Source organism: Mesitornis unicolor, unplaced genomic scaffold (assembly GCF_000695765.1).
Source record: "Mesitornis unicolor isolate BGI_N332 unplaced genomic scaffold, ASM69576v1 scaffold14153, whole genome shotgun sequence".
In the NCBI taxonomy this organism is placed as follows: Eukaryota; Metazoa; Chordata; class Aves; order Mesitornithiformes; family Mesitornithidae; genus Mesitornis; species Mesitornis unicolor.
In genome coordinates this window covers 60263-74400 of record NW_010176781.1, presented here as the reverse complement: position 1 = coordinate 74400, position 14138 = coordinate 60263, and the positions used below count along the sequence as shown (strand labels likewise).

The following is a 14138-nucleotide window of genomic DNA, read 5'->3' as shown; positions in this document are numbered from 1 at the left end:
TGAATGATATTTTCCATCAGGGCAATCCAGCTCATAACTTCAGTAATAGCATGGCGAGAAGGAATTCTGTCCATCTGGAGCTGTATAGATAACAGACTTAAAATGCATGTTGTGAAGAAAACAGATAAGATTTTCTTGTTTTGTGTTACTATAGTACATTTCCTTTACCTGCTCTTATTATCATGTTATTCTACGTCCCTAATGTATCACTGAAAAAAAATGAAGGTTTTAATGCGAGATATATAACTGCATGGATCCTAGTAAGAAAATACTTTATTAAAGGCTTCTTATTTCCATTCTTCATTGTACAAAGTAACTGGACAAACTCAAAGATTCAATTTCTGACTTTCAAAATGTTCTGCATTCTCATTCCATGATTTTGTATTTGGCTTATGCAGAAGATCAATTTTCCCGTCCCTGTAAATGGATAATGAACAGACCCATGGAAAACAATTTTATACAGCTCTCCTTGTGAGGGTGATTTCTAAATGGGCTGATTTTGAAAAGTACCTTTTTTATTTCCTTAAAAGAATCACTTTCAATGTTTGATACAGTAGTGCTTGCTTATATTTAGTTACTCAGAAACATGTTCCATGACATTTTTAGGTAGACATATATTTTGCATTATAAGACAGTTCAGAGAACTGTTTAATATAATAGATTCAGGTAACATTTGTCACTCTTCCTCTCTCCCTCTAAATCACAATGATATTACTAACTCTGGAAGCATTCCAAATTATAAACTGAAGCAACTGCTTAGACTGATAACATTCTAGCAACTAAATACTAGGCCAAATTTTGGACCATTATAATTCTTTAACTTCAGTACTATAGCATTTAAAAAAACCTACACAACCAAAACCCTCCTGCTCCTACATACACTAGCAGGAACCTTGCATAATGCTTTTAGATGTATTTTGTCTTGCATAGACTTAAACTCAGTCTACTCAATTTGAACAAAACCACCATCCAAACTTTACAGGCCACAGGGATATGAGCTCCCTTTTTCCAAAATGTATACCAACAACATGTTGAAAAATAACCTCAACTGTTCTTTGGTTAAAATTTAACAAACATAACTGGAAAGTCTGACATTAACACCAATTAGTGTTAAACAGTATGGATAGACAGGATTTGGGCATAAGTGTAAGCTTTCCCACTTTAAAAAAGGAGTAATATTGTTCCTATCTTGCCTCATGTGAATAAACTGAGGAAGGGAGCAACCACCTCTCAAAGGCAGTGCCAATACTGTGGTCTGAATTTTCTGGAATATCAAAGGCCATCACTGGCCTTCCTTACCTGGTGCAATTTCTCTTGTACTGCTGGGATTTGTGTGAGCAGCTCTGTCCACTGACTGTCAATATGAGACAATCCCGCACGCAATGCTGCTGTATCCACTTTCTTCAGCCTGAGAAGCTGGTTCCCAGTGCTCAGGACAGAAGATTTCAGTGATGATTTAGCATCCACTTCTTTTGAAAACTCCTGTAAGCAGAATAATTTTTGTGAAAATAATTTCTTGTACTATATTTAAAGCTTTACCTCAGGAAGCTAAGAATATCCTCCCTTTCTTTTAAAAATATGTACTTTCTATTAGTGTTTACCAGCTACACTTCAGACCAAGTAAGAATAAAAATTTTCAGAATGGTTTCTGTTCTCAAAATCAGTAAGCTTTACAATCATTGCATATAGCAAAGGAATGCTGAATGTGCAAGCATATCAGTTTTTTGAAGGACCACTCACCTACAGAAGCAGATTCATTTCTTTTGCATACTCACTACTTCAAGAATGAGAAAAAGTATAATCATACGATTGCTCAAAGGTTTATTTGTAATTGGAGAGAAAAAGGAGTCCGAGGCCCATGAAGTGACTTACCAAAAAGGAGTTCAGGTGGTCTCGGACTGTTTCCAGTTCCTGAGGAACTGTCAAAGACTGCTGGCTCCAAAACTCAAGTCGCTCCTTTGCAGACTGTAACCACTGTGTCAGTTCACTTGATTCGCTCTGATATCTGTAAAGATGTTTAAAGTAAACTAAACCAGTCATTGCCACTTCTTGCTTCCAACTGAGCAGTCTCTCTTCCACGTGTTAAAGGAAGGTACTATATGCCAGATTTAAAATAAAAATCTTTTATTTCCTTTATTAAATTTCAGAAAAATGTGATATAATTTTAAAGACATGGTATCAGGAAGCTATTATCTTAGCCATTACACCCACAATTCCTAACAGTGCCTTCTTTTTGTCTCTTAGAAAAACTAAGTTTAATGAACGACTAGTAATTAGGTTATCAATCTGTTTGGGCAAGCTGCAACAGCACCCCACCCCACCTCACACATATAAACACATTTTGCTTTCCGTTAGAAAGCTCAGTCTTCCAAAAGCTTTACCATGAAGTATCTCAGAGCAGAAATTTAATGAGTTTGGTTTTGGTTTTTTGGTGTTTTTTTTTCCCCAGAAACTATCTCTGTATCATTTCACATTGCAAGCAACAAATAAGATGTCAGAATGAGAGTGTCTCTAAATAATCTTTATGCGCATAATCCCTTTATGTATCTCTCTTGAATGGCTGGTAAGCTAAGACAGGGTTATCACAAATAAAAGACAAAATTTGAGTATCACTTAAAGAATTAATTTCAAAAGTAGCATATAACTTAATGGACATAGACCTACAAGAACCCAGCAGTGACAATGCCTCTGTCAAAACATGCTGAGGCTACTCACACTACCTAACAAAACACATGCCTTTTCTCATCAAGAGACATGGGGCTTCTAACTTAGTCATCTAAATAAAATACCTTCTTACTGCCTCCCATCAGCTGTTACCTGGTACATGTTTTATTGTGAATGAAAGAGTATGACAGCCCTTCTATGGAACAGGAGCAGGATATTGTAAAGCAGTCAAACTGTCATATAAATTTCAAAGCACTTCCTTTTAAACGTCAAATCTAATAGTTCTGGGTTCAGAATAACTTTGACCTGAACAGCGCAGGTGAAGTTCATACTGTTCATAACATCAGCATTACCTTGTCCAGTGCTTCAGTATTGTCTCCAACCTGTGAAGCTCCTTGGTAACCTTGCTGGTGTTACTTAACCAGTGCTCTCCTAGTTGGTTCAGCTGACTTTCAAGATCTGAGCAGCTAACAGAAAAAAGAAGCCTTTTCCCATCATCTAGCACTTCGTATAATTTAGGTTGGTATTCAGTGAGGTTAGATTTCAGATGCTGTAATGACAGAGGAGACAATTAGATAGCTCTGCAGGTCTCTGCTACCACACTTGCTCAACATTTAGTTTTCTTTTATTGCATTTTGTAGTATATCCAGTGTTACCATGGCACATCACATTTTTTCCTCTGCTCCATCTCCAGAACCCCCTGAGAACCATTATGCAGGTAACCTGCTCAAAATCTCAATGTGCGGTCACAAAACCCCTCACTTCAGAATGTCAGACACCTCCTTATGACGAACTCCTCCTTGGTGTAGAAATTTTACACTTGAAAAGAACAATTTCAAAGGAATCTTCATGGGCAACACCATTTCTGAGAGAAATCAATTAAAATGTCAGAACTTTATCTACCATCTGCTGAAAAATCTACTTCAATGAAAGTTAAAGGTGTCCAATATCAAATTATAAATAGTGGCCACACTTCAGCCCTTACGATGACTATCTTCAGCTCTCTGATCATCTAAGTCTTCTTTTACTGATCTACCCTCCAGCTATCCATGGCTACAAAAGAGAAGATCACCCCTCCTCCCCGCCCACAGGTTGTTCAGCCTCACCTTGTTCTCTCTAAAAATCATGAAGCACAGGCCCTTGGAATCCATTTTCAAGGACAAAAAGGACCAAAAGAACCAAAAAGTAACCAGGAATATTCAGGTTGAATTCCCTAACTTGACAGCCTTTTATGACAAAATTACTGTCTCTGTGGATGAGACTGAATTCAGTATGGCCCTTGGCACCACTTCCCACAGGACTCCTATCTGGAAGTGGAGAGAATGTGGGCTGGATAAAAGGACTGTTGTTACATGAGTTTAAAAGTAGCTGCATTACTAGTCTCAAACACTAGTGATCAAAGGCTCGATGTCTGGCTGGCAGACTGTAATGGGCAGAGTACTCCAGACATTGTTGACATTTGAGCCAAAACATCATCATCATCCTCTTAAATGGCACAGATGATGATAGAAAGCAGTCCCTCAGTAAACTTGTGGATGACACCAACATAGGGAGAGTGGTTAATACAAAAAATGGCAGACTTAGTCCAGAGATACTTTGATAAACTTGAGGTTGGAGGCAGCAGAAATCTTAGGAGGCTCAACAAAAAGTGCAAATTCTGTGCCTCAGGCAGAATAACCCTGTTAAAGTACAGGCAAGGAAAGAATGGCTAGTGTATTTTAACCTGGCATCTTCCATAATGAAGACATTGTGAATAAGGAAATCCACAGTACTGGCCTACATTAGGACCGTGAACAACCAACTTATTTTAATCTCCCCATCTACATGATACTGATGAGGCCACATCTAGTGCATCTAATTCTGCCTCATTCTCACCTCTCACCAAGTTCAAGATGGAAATAGTCAGGGTCTGATGTAGAGCTATTAAGATGTTTAGGGACCTAGAGTACATACCTTTTAAAAAGAGGCTGAGGGAGGTGTATTTGTTTTAGATTGACAAACAGGAGGCAAAGGGCCAGTCTAACAAAGGTCTACAACTATTTGGAGTAGAATTAAAAAGATTTATAGAGGTAAATGCTTCTCAGTAGTGCCACACAATATAAAAGGGACAATGTTGACAAGGTGAAAGTTGAAGGTTTAGATTGGGCACTACAGAAAACCTTTTCAGTAGAAGGTGGGGCAGTAATACAATTGTTCTTCAGCTCAGCTGTGGGATCTCCATCTTTTGAGGTTTCCAACATCGTGACTGATCCAGCTTATGGCAACTGTCCTGCTTCATGTGGGAGGGTGGACAAGGTAACCTTCAGAGGTCTCTATCATCCAACTTTTTCATAAAGAATCTCTAAAAAGCACCAACCTGGAAAAGTGCAATCCGGTCTGTAAGCTTGTCCTCTGTCTCTTCCACCAAACCAACAGTGGGGATGCTACTTTCAACAGACTCCAACTGTCTGGTAAGTTCCTGGTAATCTTCATCCAGATGCATCCAGGTCTGCAAGCACAAATTATCCATGTATATGTTGAATACTGATCTAAGTATCTAGATTTTTATTAATTGCTTTTTCAGTCTGAAATCCTATAGCTGCATGGTTGTGAATGTACAGAAATAACAGTACAAATGTCTGGTGAACTTGTAATAAGACATCATCTCTGTGTCAAATTCAGCTTTTAGTTAGAACACATGGATAAAGCCGACATGTTCTCCTTGTCAGCTAAAGCTAAGCAGTTACTTTAAATTTAGAGGAACACTTGTGTCACCTGAAGGTCACAGGAGTTACATAGCAAAGATTACATGTAGGCTACCAGTGACTTGTGGGACAAAAGGGGTTGATGTCCATCAATTCTGTCCAAGCACAGGAAAACAACATTAGTGAATATCCTGGTGGTTGATAACAACGGCAGTGCAGAAAAGACCACAGAAATTCTTACCTCTAGAATGTATTCCAGCTCCACACCTCGTTTATGAGCCAGCTTTAATACAGCTGAAGCTTGTGTCATTAGCTCTGAATGTGACTGAGTTTCCTTCAAGAGGGCAAAGCTATTCATCTTTCTAAAGAGTGTTTCTGTCAGGATCATGTGAGACTCCAACCCCTGAAAATATTCCTGAAAAATTTGGGTGTGAGAGAGAAGGTAAAGATAGAATAGAAAAGAGTAAACACAATTGTTACTCAATTCATTACCACTAGGGCAACATTTTAAGACAATAGCAGTAGCAATTAAGTAGCTGTAGACATAGGATTAGGTAGACTTTTTATTCTACCAAAATTTCACAAAATCTAACACACAATATAAAAAGGACAATTGCCTTTTTAAAGAAAGAGGTCATACTTTCCATGCAAATTCTATTCCAACTCTCATTCCATAAACAAAAATAGCTTAAATCAGATATATACTACCAAAAAAATCTGCCTAATAAAAAAGAAAGTCTTGTTATATTTTGCGGGTGCTATTAGCAAATATAAACTTCCATTGCAAACAAATGGAGTGGTGGATGAAACTGCTATGTAGCATGACAAGACAAGAATAGGAAATTGTTCTTAGAATGAGAAAGTGTCCTGGTTTTATTGGGATTTAGTCATAGATCTACTTGGGTTCACCTTCCACAGAGCATTTGAAAATAATTCAGTTAAAACAGTTCACTGACTCCAATTTAAAATACAGTAAGTTTTAATATATCTTGATTTAACACTCGTCCATCATTCTGAAAAGCTCCTGAACCTTTAGGAATAGAAGGTTAGCAGTTTGCTGTGTACAAGCTCAAAGTCATGATTAGTCCTGAAATATGTCACAGTTTCTTACCTTATGTTTGTCAAGTAGCGATCGAACCTCTTCCTTAGAAGCAACAATCATTTTCTGGTCACCAGCCATCTTTTCTTGGCCTGTTTCTAGCAAGTCAGCTAGGTCCTGCAAAGCCTGTTCATACTGCTTCTTAAGAGCTAGATTCTGATTCAGGTCACTCCGTCTGGATCCAATGATCATCATCAGCTCATCATACATATCCTTGGGGGCAAAGTAGCAATGTTGACTCTTATTTCACACTTTATACATGTCTTACTATAAGAAACCCTACTGTCCCTGTGTTCCTCTGTGAATATGAGCAGAATAACATCTATTCTCAGCTCAAAAAGACTGTGTAGATATAGTGACTTGATTGACAAATTCACAACTCTCAATTTAAAGCGAGAAAAAACTAGCAAGACCTTCAACTCTTTCAAGTGCATGCATTCGGGAACAAAGCAGAATCCTAAAGGCTTGCTTTAAGTAACAAAGGAGTATGGTGATCAGACTTAAGTCATCAAAAACCAGACTACTGTATGGCTGCTGCACGCTGCAGATGCTGTTTACATTTTGTTTCTTATAATGCAGGGGGTTGGATGGACTCCATCATGGATAGAGACTACAGGCATCTGAAAGGCAGATTTGCCTCCCTCTCCTGCCCCAGCAGCTTAATGGCAGCAAGGAAGGCACATACAACCCATAATAAAAACCAAACCAGGCACAAAATAGCAACATATTCTACACAGTAAAGTGTACAAAAAGTGCAGTGTGTATTTCACAGTGTGACCATACTACCAAGTTACAAAATGAGCCAAAAGGAAGAATCTCATCAGTTCCTGTGTGCTACTACTCATCATGTATACCTCGGTCATAAAAGTGAGAACCACCTACTGATGCTTTTCTTCACCCGAACAGGATTACTTTCTTGTTTTGGTTTTGAGAATTGTATTCTCAGAACATATATCTGACTGTGAGGGTAAGCTCATACTTTCGATCAAGACAAGTCAGCCAGAAACTAACAAACCAAAATATCTAAATGACCATCCAGCGCTACAGCGAAGTACCCATCCTCAGACTGCAGCTGGCTCCTCTAGATTTAAGGAGACAATTGTAAGAAGCACAACTGTCAAAAAAACAAAGGGAAGGCTTTTCTAAAATCTGAAGTAACGAGAAGGGGAATAACTACACATAATCTGACGGCAAAAAGCAGTAGGGTCTAAGACCAAAAGGATAAACAACTAGGAAAAAGACACATTAGCACAAACTCTGTCATAAATTTTATAACTGAGATCACTGTTTTGCTGGCTTAATAAGTTTATGGTCCAGTTTCAGCTGTTTTCTTTGCTTCCAATTTATTATGATGTCATTATAAAGGGTAAAATTCAGTCATAAACCTTCTCCTTGATCTTTCTTTCCTTAAGCACTCCCCTGCCTCAGCACCAAACTGCTCACAAAGAAATTTCATCAGCCTTATACAAGTTCTGCATCAATGGCCCACACGTATCTACTGAGAGCCTTAAGATAACAGTCTTACTGCTCAGCTGTGTTCAAAACTAAGTCTGACTGAAAGTATGAAGGAACATGAGAGGCGTTCTAGTGAAAGCACAACATTTCCAGTTTCAGGTCACAATTATTTGTCCCCCTTCAGCCCCCTCCCTTTTATTTTAATGACAGACATGAGAAAGAACTAAACCCCAGATCATGAGACACTGGTGAGAATAGAGCTCAACCTTTAGTAGACTTTTATGTTTACATGCTTACTATATCTACTTGAACAGGGATTCAACAAGAGGTGAATGAAAACATGTTTTTGTGTGGTTTTATTATTAATACTACTAATAATAGAGATGTTAGAAAATTTGAAAATGCGAAATAAAAAAACTAGATGAATCAGGGAGACAATATTTTATACACACTGAAATACTCTTAAATATGCCTTCCTAAATTGCCTTATGAACAATAAAAAGGAGTATACTAATACCTTTGATATCACCAGACAAGTGTAGGATGGAATTTAAAAACTATACCTGGATCTTAGACAGCTCTTGCACAGAAGGTTGATCAATTTGTAGCTTGTCTACATTCTTCTTTAATTCATTGATTCCAGTATCCAGTTCTTTCAAACCTTCTTCTGCTTGCAGTATGACCTGTTTTTGAAAATTACATCAGTTTGAAGGTTTAATAACAGTACTGCAGCTGCCATATGGTAATACTCTTTTCTGTTTTCTACCTGAAATATTAATCAGTCCTTCAGTCTGCTGAAATTTTAAAGGATACTATAAAGAAAATGTATTAATTCAAAGTTGGGAGAGCTCAGCTTGTTTCTTAAAGTTATATACAATATGGGACTTTTTTTTCCTAATACAAAATTGTTGTAATATCCTACACTATTTATACAAAACCTTGCTATGCCATGCTTTTAATTATATGGTACAGGCACAGAAGGACTAGTAGTTGTTCTAATACCTTTTAAAGCATTATTTTTATTAACACTCATTCCTGTAATATCTGAGCATCAAGTAAAGAACCATCACAGCAGAATACATGCATGATAGTGAAGAGCTGTGCAGAGTTTCTTTACAAAACTTGGATAGGGACAAAATTACTGTCAAGGAAAAGGACTTGTACATCCCCTTTTGTACTTGGAAAATAACAACTGAAAGCACACAGGATGGTATTTGCAAGTGTGTGCAGGTAATAATTTCAGTTTTTTCAATGGAAGCTACAAGAAACAAGGTCTTTCAATCTAGGAGTCTCTGCTGAATTAATGCATGCAAGCTATAACAAAATTTAAATAACAGGGTAGACTCCTATAGTTAAAATCCTTTGTTAAGCCCTTTCTTCAAAATGGCATATCCAAATGCTTAAACTATACATGTGAGCAGAACTCCTAACTCCTAGTAATGTGAAGTGTGCATAATACAGTCACTAAAATTACACTTCTTGCAGATAAGGCCCTTAATCAGCCAGGTAACTTATTTCTACTTTTCTAATCACATTTTGAACAAACAGCAATGCTTTTAAATTTGAATGTCTTATCACACAAGGTAGAAGTTCAGAAAAAATCAATTAAGTGGATTTTGTTACCATGTTGTTTTCCTATTTGGTAGTTAAATTAATCATATAGTAGCTAAATTTTTACCAATCTTTTGCACTGTGGAAGACAGAAAAGACAGACACAGGCTGGCAGCTCTCTTACTCATACTTGAATTAAAATCCCTTCAAAATTTGATTCTTAGAATTATAAAAGCACCTGTCATCTCCAGGGTGGATGGTGCATTTTCCCCCACTGGTGCTGCAACCTTTGCCAGGGGTCTGGTGCTCACCATTCTGTCTTGTGGGAGAGTCAGGATGAGCACCCTCACTGCTGGAGCTGGGGCTGTGGGTGATGCCCACACACTGTTTACCCTCCCTGAGGCTTCTTTTATAAAAGGGGTGATATGGTTTAAGGGTTACCAGCCTGAAAAGGAAGGACAGGTGGTGTCTGTAGGACCCTGGGGGGTCAGAGATCAGTACTGTTACCTCCCCCTTCCCGTCACAGTCTATAAAAAACTGAGAAGGCCTGAGGTTTTCGCGGGCTTTTCCTGGCTTCCTGGGCTGCTTCCTGTCGCATCTCGGGACGGCTGGGGCTACCTCCACGTGCTCGGCAGCATCCACCACCACCCGCTCCCGGCACCACTGCGGTCGCTGGTGACGAGGCACAGCGGTCACAGCGGCCACGAGGCCCTGCTCGGACACTTCCACTCGGGACTGCTGGGATCGGGTTTTGTATACAGTTAAATATCCTTTGTCCCTTATTAATTCCCTTTTCCTTTCCCCTGTTGTTTTTATTAAACTTGTTACAGTCTTAACTTCCAACCTTGTGCGGAGCAATTATTTTTTTATTATTATTAATCTCTCTCTATTCCCTCCTCTTTATCCTCCCCCTTGGAGGGGTAGGGGCAATAGAGAGAAAATCCTGCTCTCTCTCTCTCTGACCCTTAAACTGAGACAGGGGCATGGTCTCTGTTGTCAGAGCTGCCGGTTCATGGCATCCCTTGGCTCTTCCTTGCATGTTCTTGCCAAAGGAAACCTCCAAAACCCACCCTGTACCCGAGATCTGCCACTCCACTTCTGGCTGGGCTGGCTTCAAAGCAGCTGCTCTTGGCGACTGTGTGAACACATACATTCTTCCATAAAAAGCAACTGTGCTGTAGAATCCACTTATACCATGAACAGACACTTCTGTCTCTTCCCTCCCTGCAGCCCAAGTAACATACATTTGGTAATACCTGCATTTGTTCTGTTTCTGGTCTCTCAGCTGCCTCCGCGAGTTTCTGTAGAACTAAATACTTGTTATCAGCCACTGATGTAAACAGGAGCTTCAGATCATTCTACAGGAGAAAATAACAACAAATTATAGCTAATCACAGCACAAACCAACTGAAAAATAATTTTTGTTCCAAAAAGTTTAAAGCATTACAATGTCGCAATGTCAGTACTAAGGCATAAATACTATTCAACATTGGAAGCACCATAATTATGCAATGCAAAACATGCAACACTGCTGAAAATCCATAACTGGATATATATGAGCAAAAAGCTAAACCAACTCCTATTCAAAACAAAATGTGTGAACACACTTCTGTTTTTGCCTTCAAATTAGATGATTACTTAGCAAGGATCAGTTAGCTTCATTTAACAAAAGTACATTATTCTTGTGTAGTTTATTCAAACACATGCCTGTAAACAAGCTAGGCTTTGCTTTTTAAGACAAGCTTTTCTCATTACAAACTTGAGCAAATGTAACACAAAAAACAAAGTTTCAACACATTACAGGTCTAAGTACACATTAAAATTTTTAGAGTACCTTATCACACTAGACACATACATATTACTTAACCATTTTGCCAAGCCACATTTATTTTCATGCATTCACCCTAACAAAACTCCTAATATTGGTAAAACAGAATATAATCAGCACACTTCTCTAAGACTTTTAGCATTATATAAGAGTGTGTTTCTGATATTTTTTTTTGCATGCAGTAATTCTTTTAGATATTAAATATGCCTGGTATAACAATAACGCACAGCATTCTAATCAGCGTATCTCCTTTCACCAGCAAAGGAAGGTCTCTTATTGAAAATTGTTGAAAGTTTATTTTTCCTATATACGGCACAGGAAAGGTTATGGAGTTTAGAGAGAAATCCTGTAGTAATAACACATGAAATTATGATCCTAATCTAAAGACAGCAGCAATCTATTTTTGTGGGTTTTTTGGGTTTTTTTTTTCTTTTTTTCCGGAATTTATGGGTTTATTTCATTAAAAGTAAACTATACTGGAGGCTTTATATGATAAGACTAGGAAAGAAGGCAGAGACCAAGTAAAGTCTGAAAATACTTCTGAACTCTTTTGAAAAGATTTCTAAAAGCGAACATTCTTCCACTTATTTTTTCTGCTTTGTTCAATACAGACAGCTTGAGATACAAGCTCTTTTAGCATAATAGAATGGCTTAAAGGTAATCAGAAAGGTGAGAATCAGTATTACATTTTCTATTTTAGCACAGCTAATAAAAAACAGTGTACTCTATAATTTATGACATTATAAAATTTGTAGAGTGGAACTGTGAAGTTGCTTCTTCTTCTTTAAGAACAGTAGGCAACATTTATTGCAATGCCAGCAGGGAGAGAAATTGTGGGATGAGTGATCACTTCTGCAATAACTGCATGTGTTGCAGAAGGCTTCTAGCAGAGTTTAAATTTTGGCTCATGATTTGGGTGCCAAGTTTTACATTACCTAAAAAGTAGTTTGATTTTCAGTAAAAACCTATGAAAACTTGTTCTCTTGATTCTGTACCAAAAGTTCTCAGTGCTTTGAGAATCACATGCTTTATATCCCTGTTTGACATGTAACACTGGTAATTCCTTCAGATGGGCATCATACCTTGAAAGCAACTATTTGCTGGAGCCTTCCTTTCATCTGATGACATCTCTGGTTTACTACTGACTCCAGCAAGGTCAGTCTTTTCAGGAGACAATCCAAAGTGTCCTCTATAATATCCTTATTGTCACCATTCTCAGCAAATATCTGAGCAAATAAATTCCTGTTCTTATCCATTTCTTCTGTAACCTCTTTGATTTCTTTGGCAAGAGACTGATTTTGTGGAGAACAAAACAAAGTGACAATTAGACATTCTAGAAAGCAGGCAAACATATTGCCATAACCACTGCCAATTTTGCAGTGTTTCAGTTAATTTTTTACATTGTTAATAAACGCACACAAAGTTATGCGGCTACAGTATTTCTGGTAATAAGAAAGTCCCAGGAAAGTCTGAGGAAAACAAGTGCTGAAACAAAATTAATCTGTCTGAATAAGGGCTCTGTGAAGCAGAAATCCATGCAGCTGCTGAAAAAGTCTTTTTCACCTCCCTATTTCACCTGGATGAATATATACTGTTTCCATATCCCAAAGCATTCCTCCATCTCTTTAACTTCATTTCAGTTTGAACACTGTGATGTTTGCTAATACTTAGCAAAGAAGTTCAGCAGAAGAAAGTCTGTTTAATTCTCTTCTGACCAGGCAAAATTCAGGTCAAGTGCTGCTTTCTGCAACATTCTTGTATTGGGTTTGCATGGCAAGATTATGGTAGTGGGGGGCCTACAGGGGCAGCTAGAAGCTGCTATAAACTTCCCCTATGTCCAATAGAGCCAATGCCAGATGGCTCCAAGATGAACCAGCTGCTGGGCAAGACTGAGACAATCAGCGATGCTGGCAGTATCTCTGTGGTAGAGAAGGAGGTAGAGAAATTGGGTGTAAGGATGAGCTTGGGAAAGAGGCAGGGGTGGGAGAAAGGTGTGTTTAAGATTTGGTTTTATTTCTCATTATCCTACTGTGAGTTGTTTGGTAATGAATTAAACTAATTTCCCCATGTCGAGTCTGTTTTGCCCATGACAGTAACTGCTGAGTGACCTCCCTGTCCTTAACTCAAAAGCCTTTTGTTATATTTTCTCTCGCCTGTCCAGTTTAGGAGGGGGAATGATAGAGCGGCTTTGGTGGGCACCTGGCATCCAGCCAGGGTCAACACACCACAATTCTCTACACAATGAATAAAGTTACTTGTGAACAGTAGCAGAATACTGCGATTACTTGAAGATTATGACAGTTACATGCTAGTTATCTAGGATTTTAATATATTATTTCAAAACACTATGAAATGCACTCTTATTAGCAATTTAAAGAAAGTCCTGTTCATGGATTCCTTACCTCTTGCTTGCAGAGATATGTTTCTGTTTCTTCCTCTGGCAACAGAGGTGTAGCAACAAAAACCTGTTCTTCCATACCATCTAGCCACAAGGAGGTGGCTGTGACACCATCATACAGCTTCTGTTCAAGATGTAGGCTCTCCTCCACCTGTACAGCCTGGGCAAAAGGAACCAAAGAAGTTGAGAGCAAAATTACAAGACAGTCTTTCTAACATCTAATATTTGGGAAAGGGCTGGATTTCCAGGTAGGAGCTAGAGGAGTTTTCATTATAAATGTGGCTCTGCTGGAAGACAGATGTAAAGACAATAGAAATGTTACCTCAGGTGACACATCTTCAAAGGCCTGATTCAATTCAACCAATACTGGTGACACTAAGGATTTATCCTCATCCTGTCCTTCTTCCTTATACAAAGGCATTCCAGATAGCAGTCTGTTTGGTCTGCTATAAAGCTGCT

The 14138-nt window shown here is 38.4% G+C and overlaps 1 protein-coding gene across 1 annotated transcript in view; it reads right to left on the bottom strand.

The window, feature by feature from the left end:
• The window catches only part of LOC104538584 (nesprin-1-like), a gene marked incomplete at both ends in the record, with an annotated part of 75430 nt that overhangs the window by 1270 nt on the left and 60022 nt on the right, over window positions 1–14138 (bottom strand). Inside the window, 13 exon segments of the mRNA XM_010181837.1 lie at window position 1; window positions 3–80; window positions 1300–1482; window positions 1873–2005; window positions 3018–3214; window positions 5021–5152; window positions 5590–5763; window positions 6460–6660; window positions 8466–8585; window positions 10710–10811; window positions 12364–12573; window positions 13684–13839; window positions 14002–14136. The exon segment at window position 1 is cut by the window's left edge and continues 95 nt beyond it. Coding sequence (XP_010180139.1) covers window position 1; window positions 3–80; window positions 1300–1482; window positions 1873–2005; window positions 3018–3214; window positions 5021–5152; window positions 5590–5763; window positions 6460–6660; window positions 8466–8585; window positions 10710–10811; window positions 12364–12573; window positions 13684–13839; window positions 14002–14136 — 1822 coding nt within the window.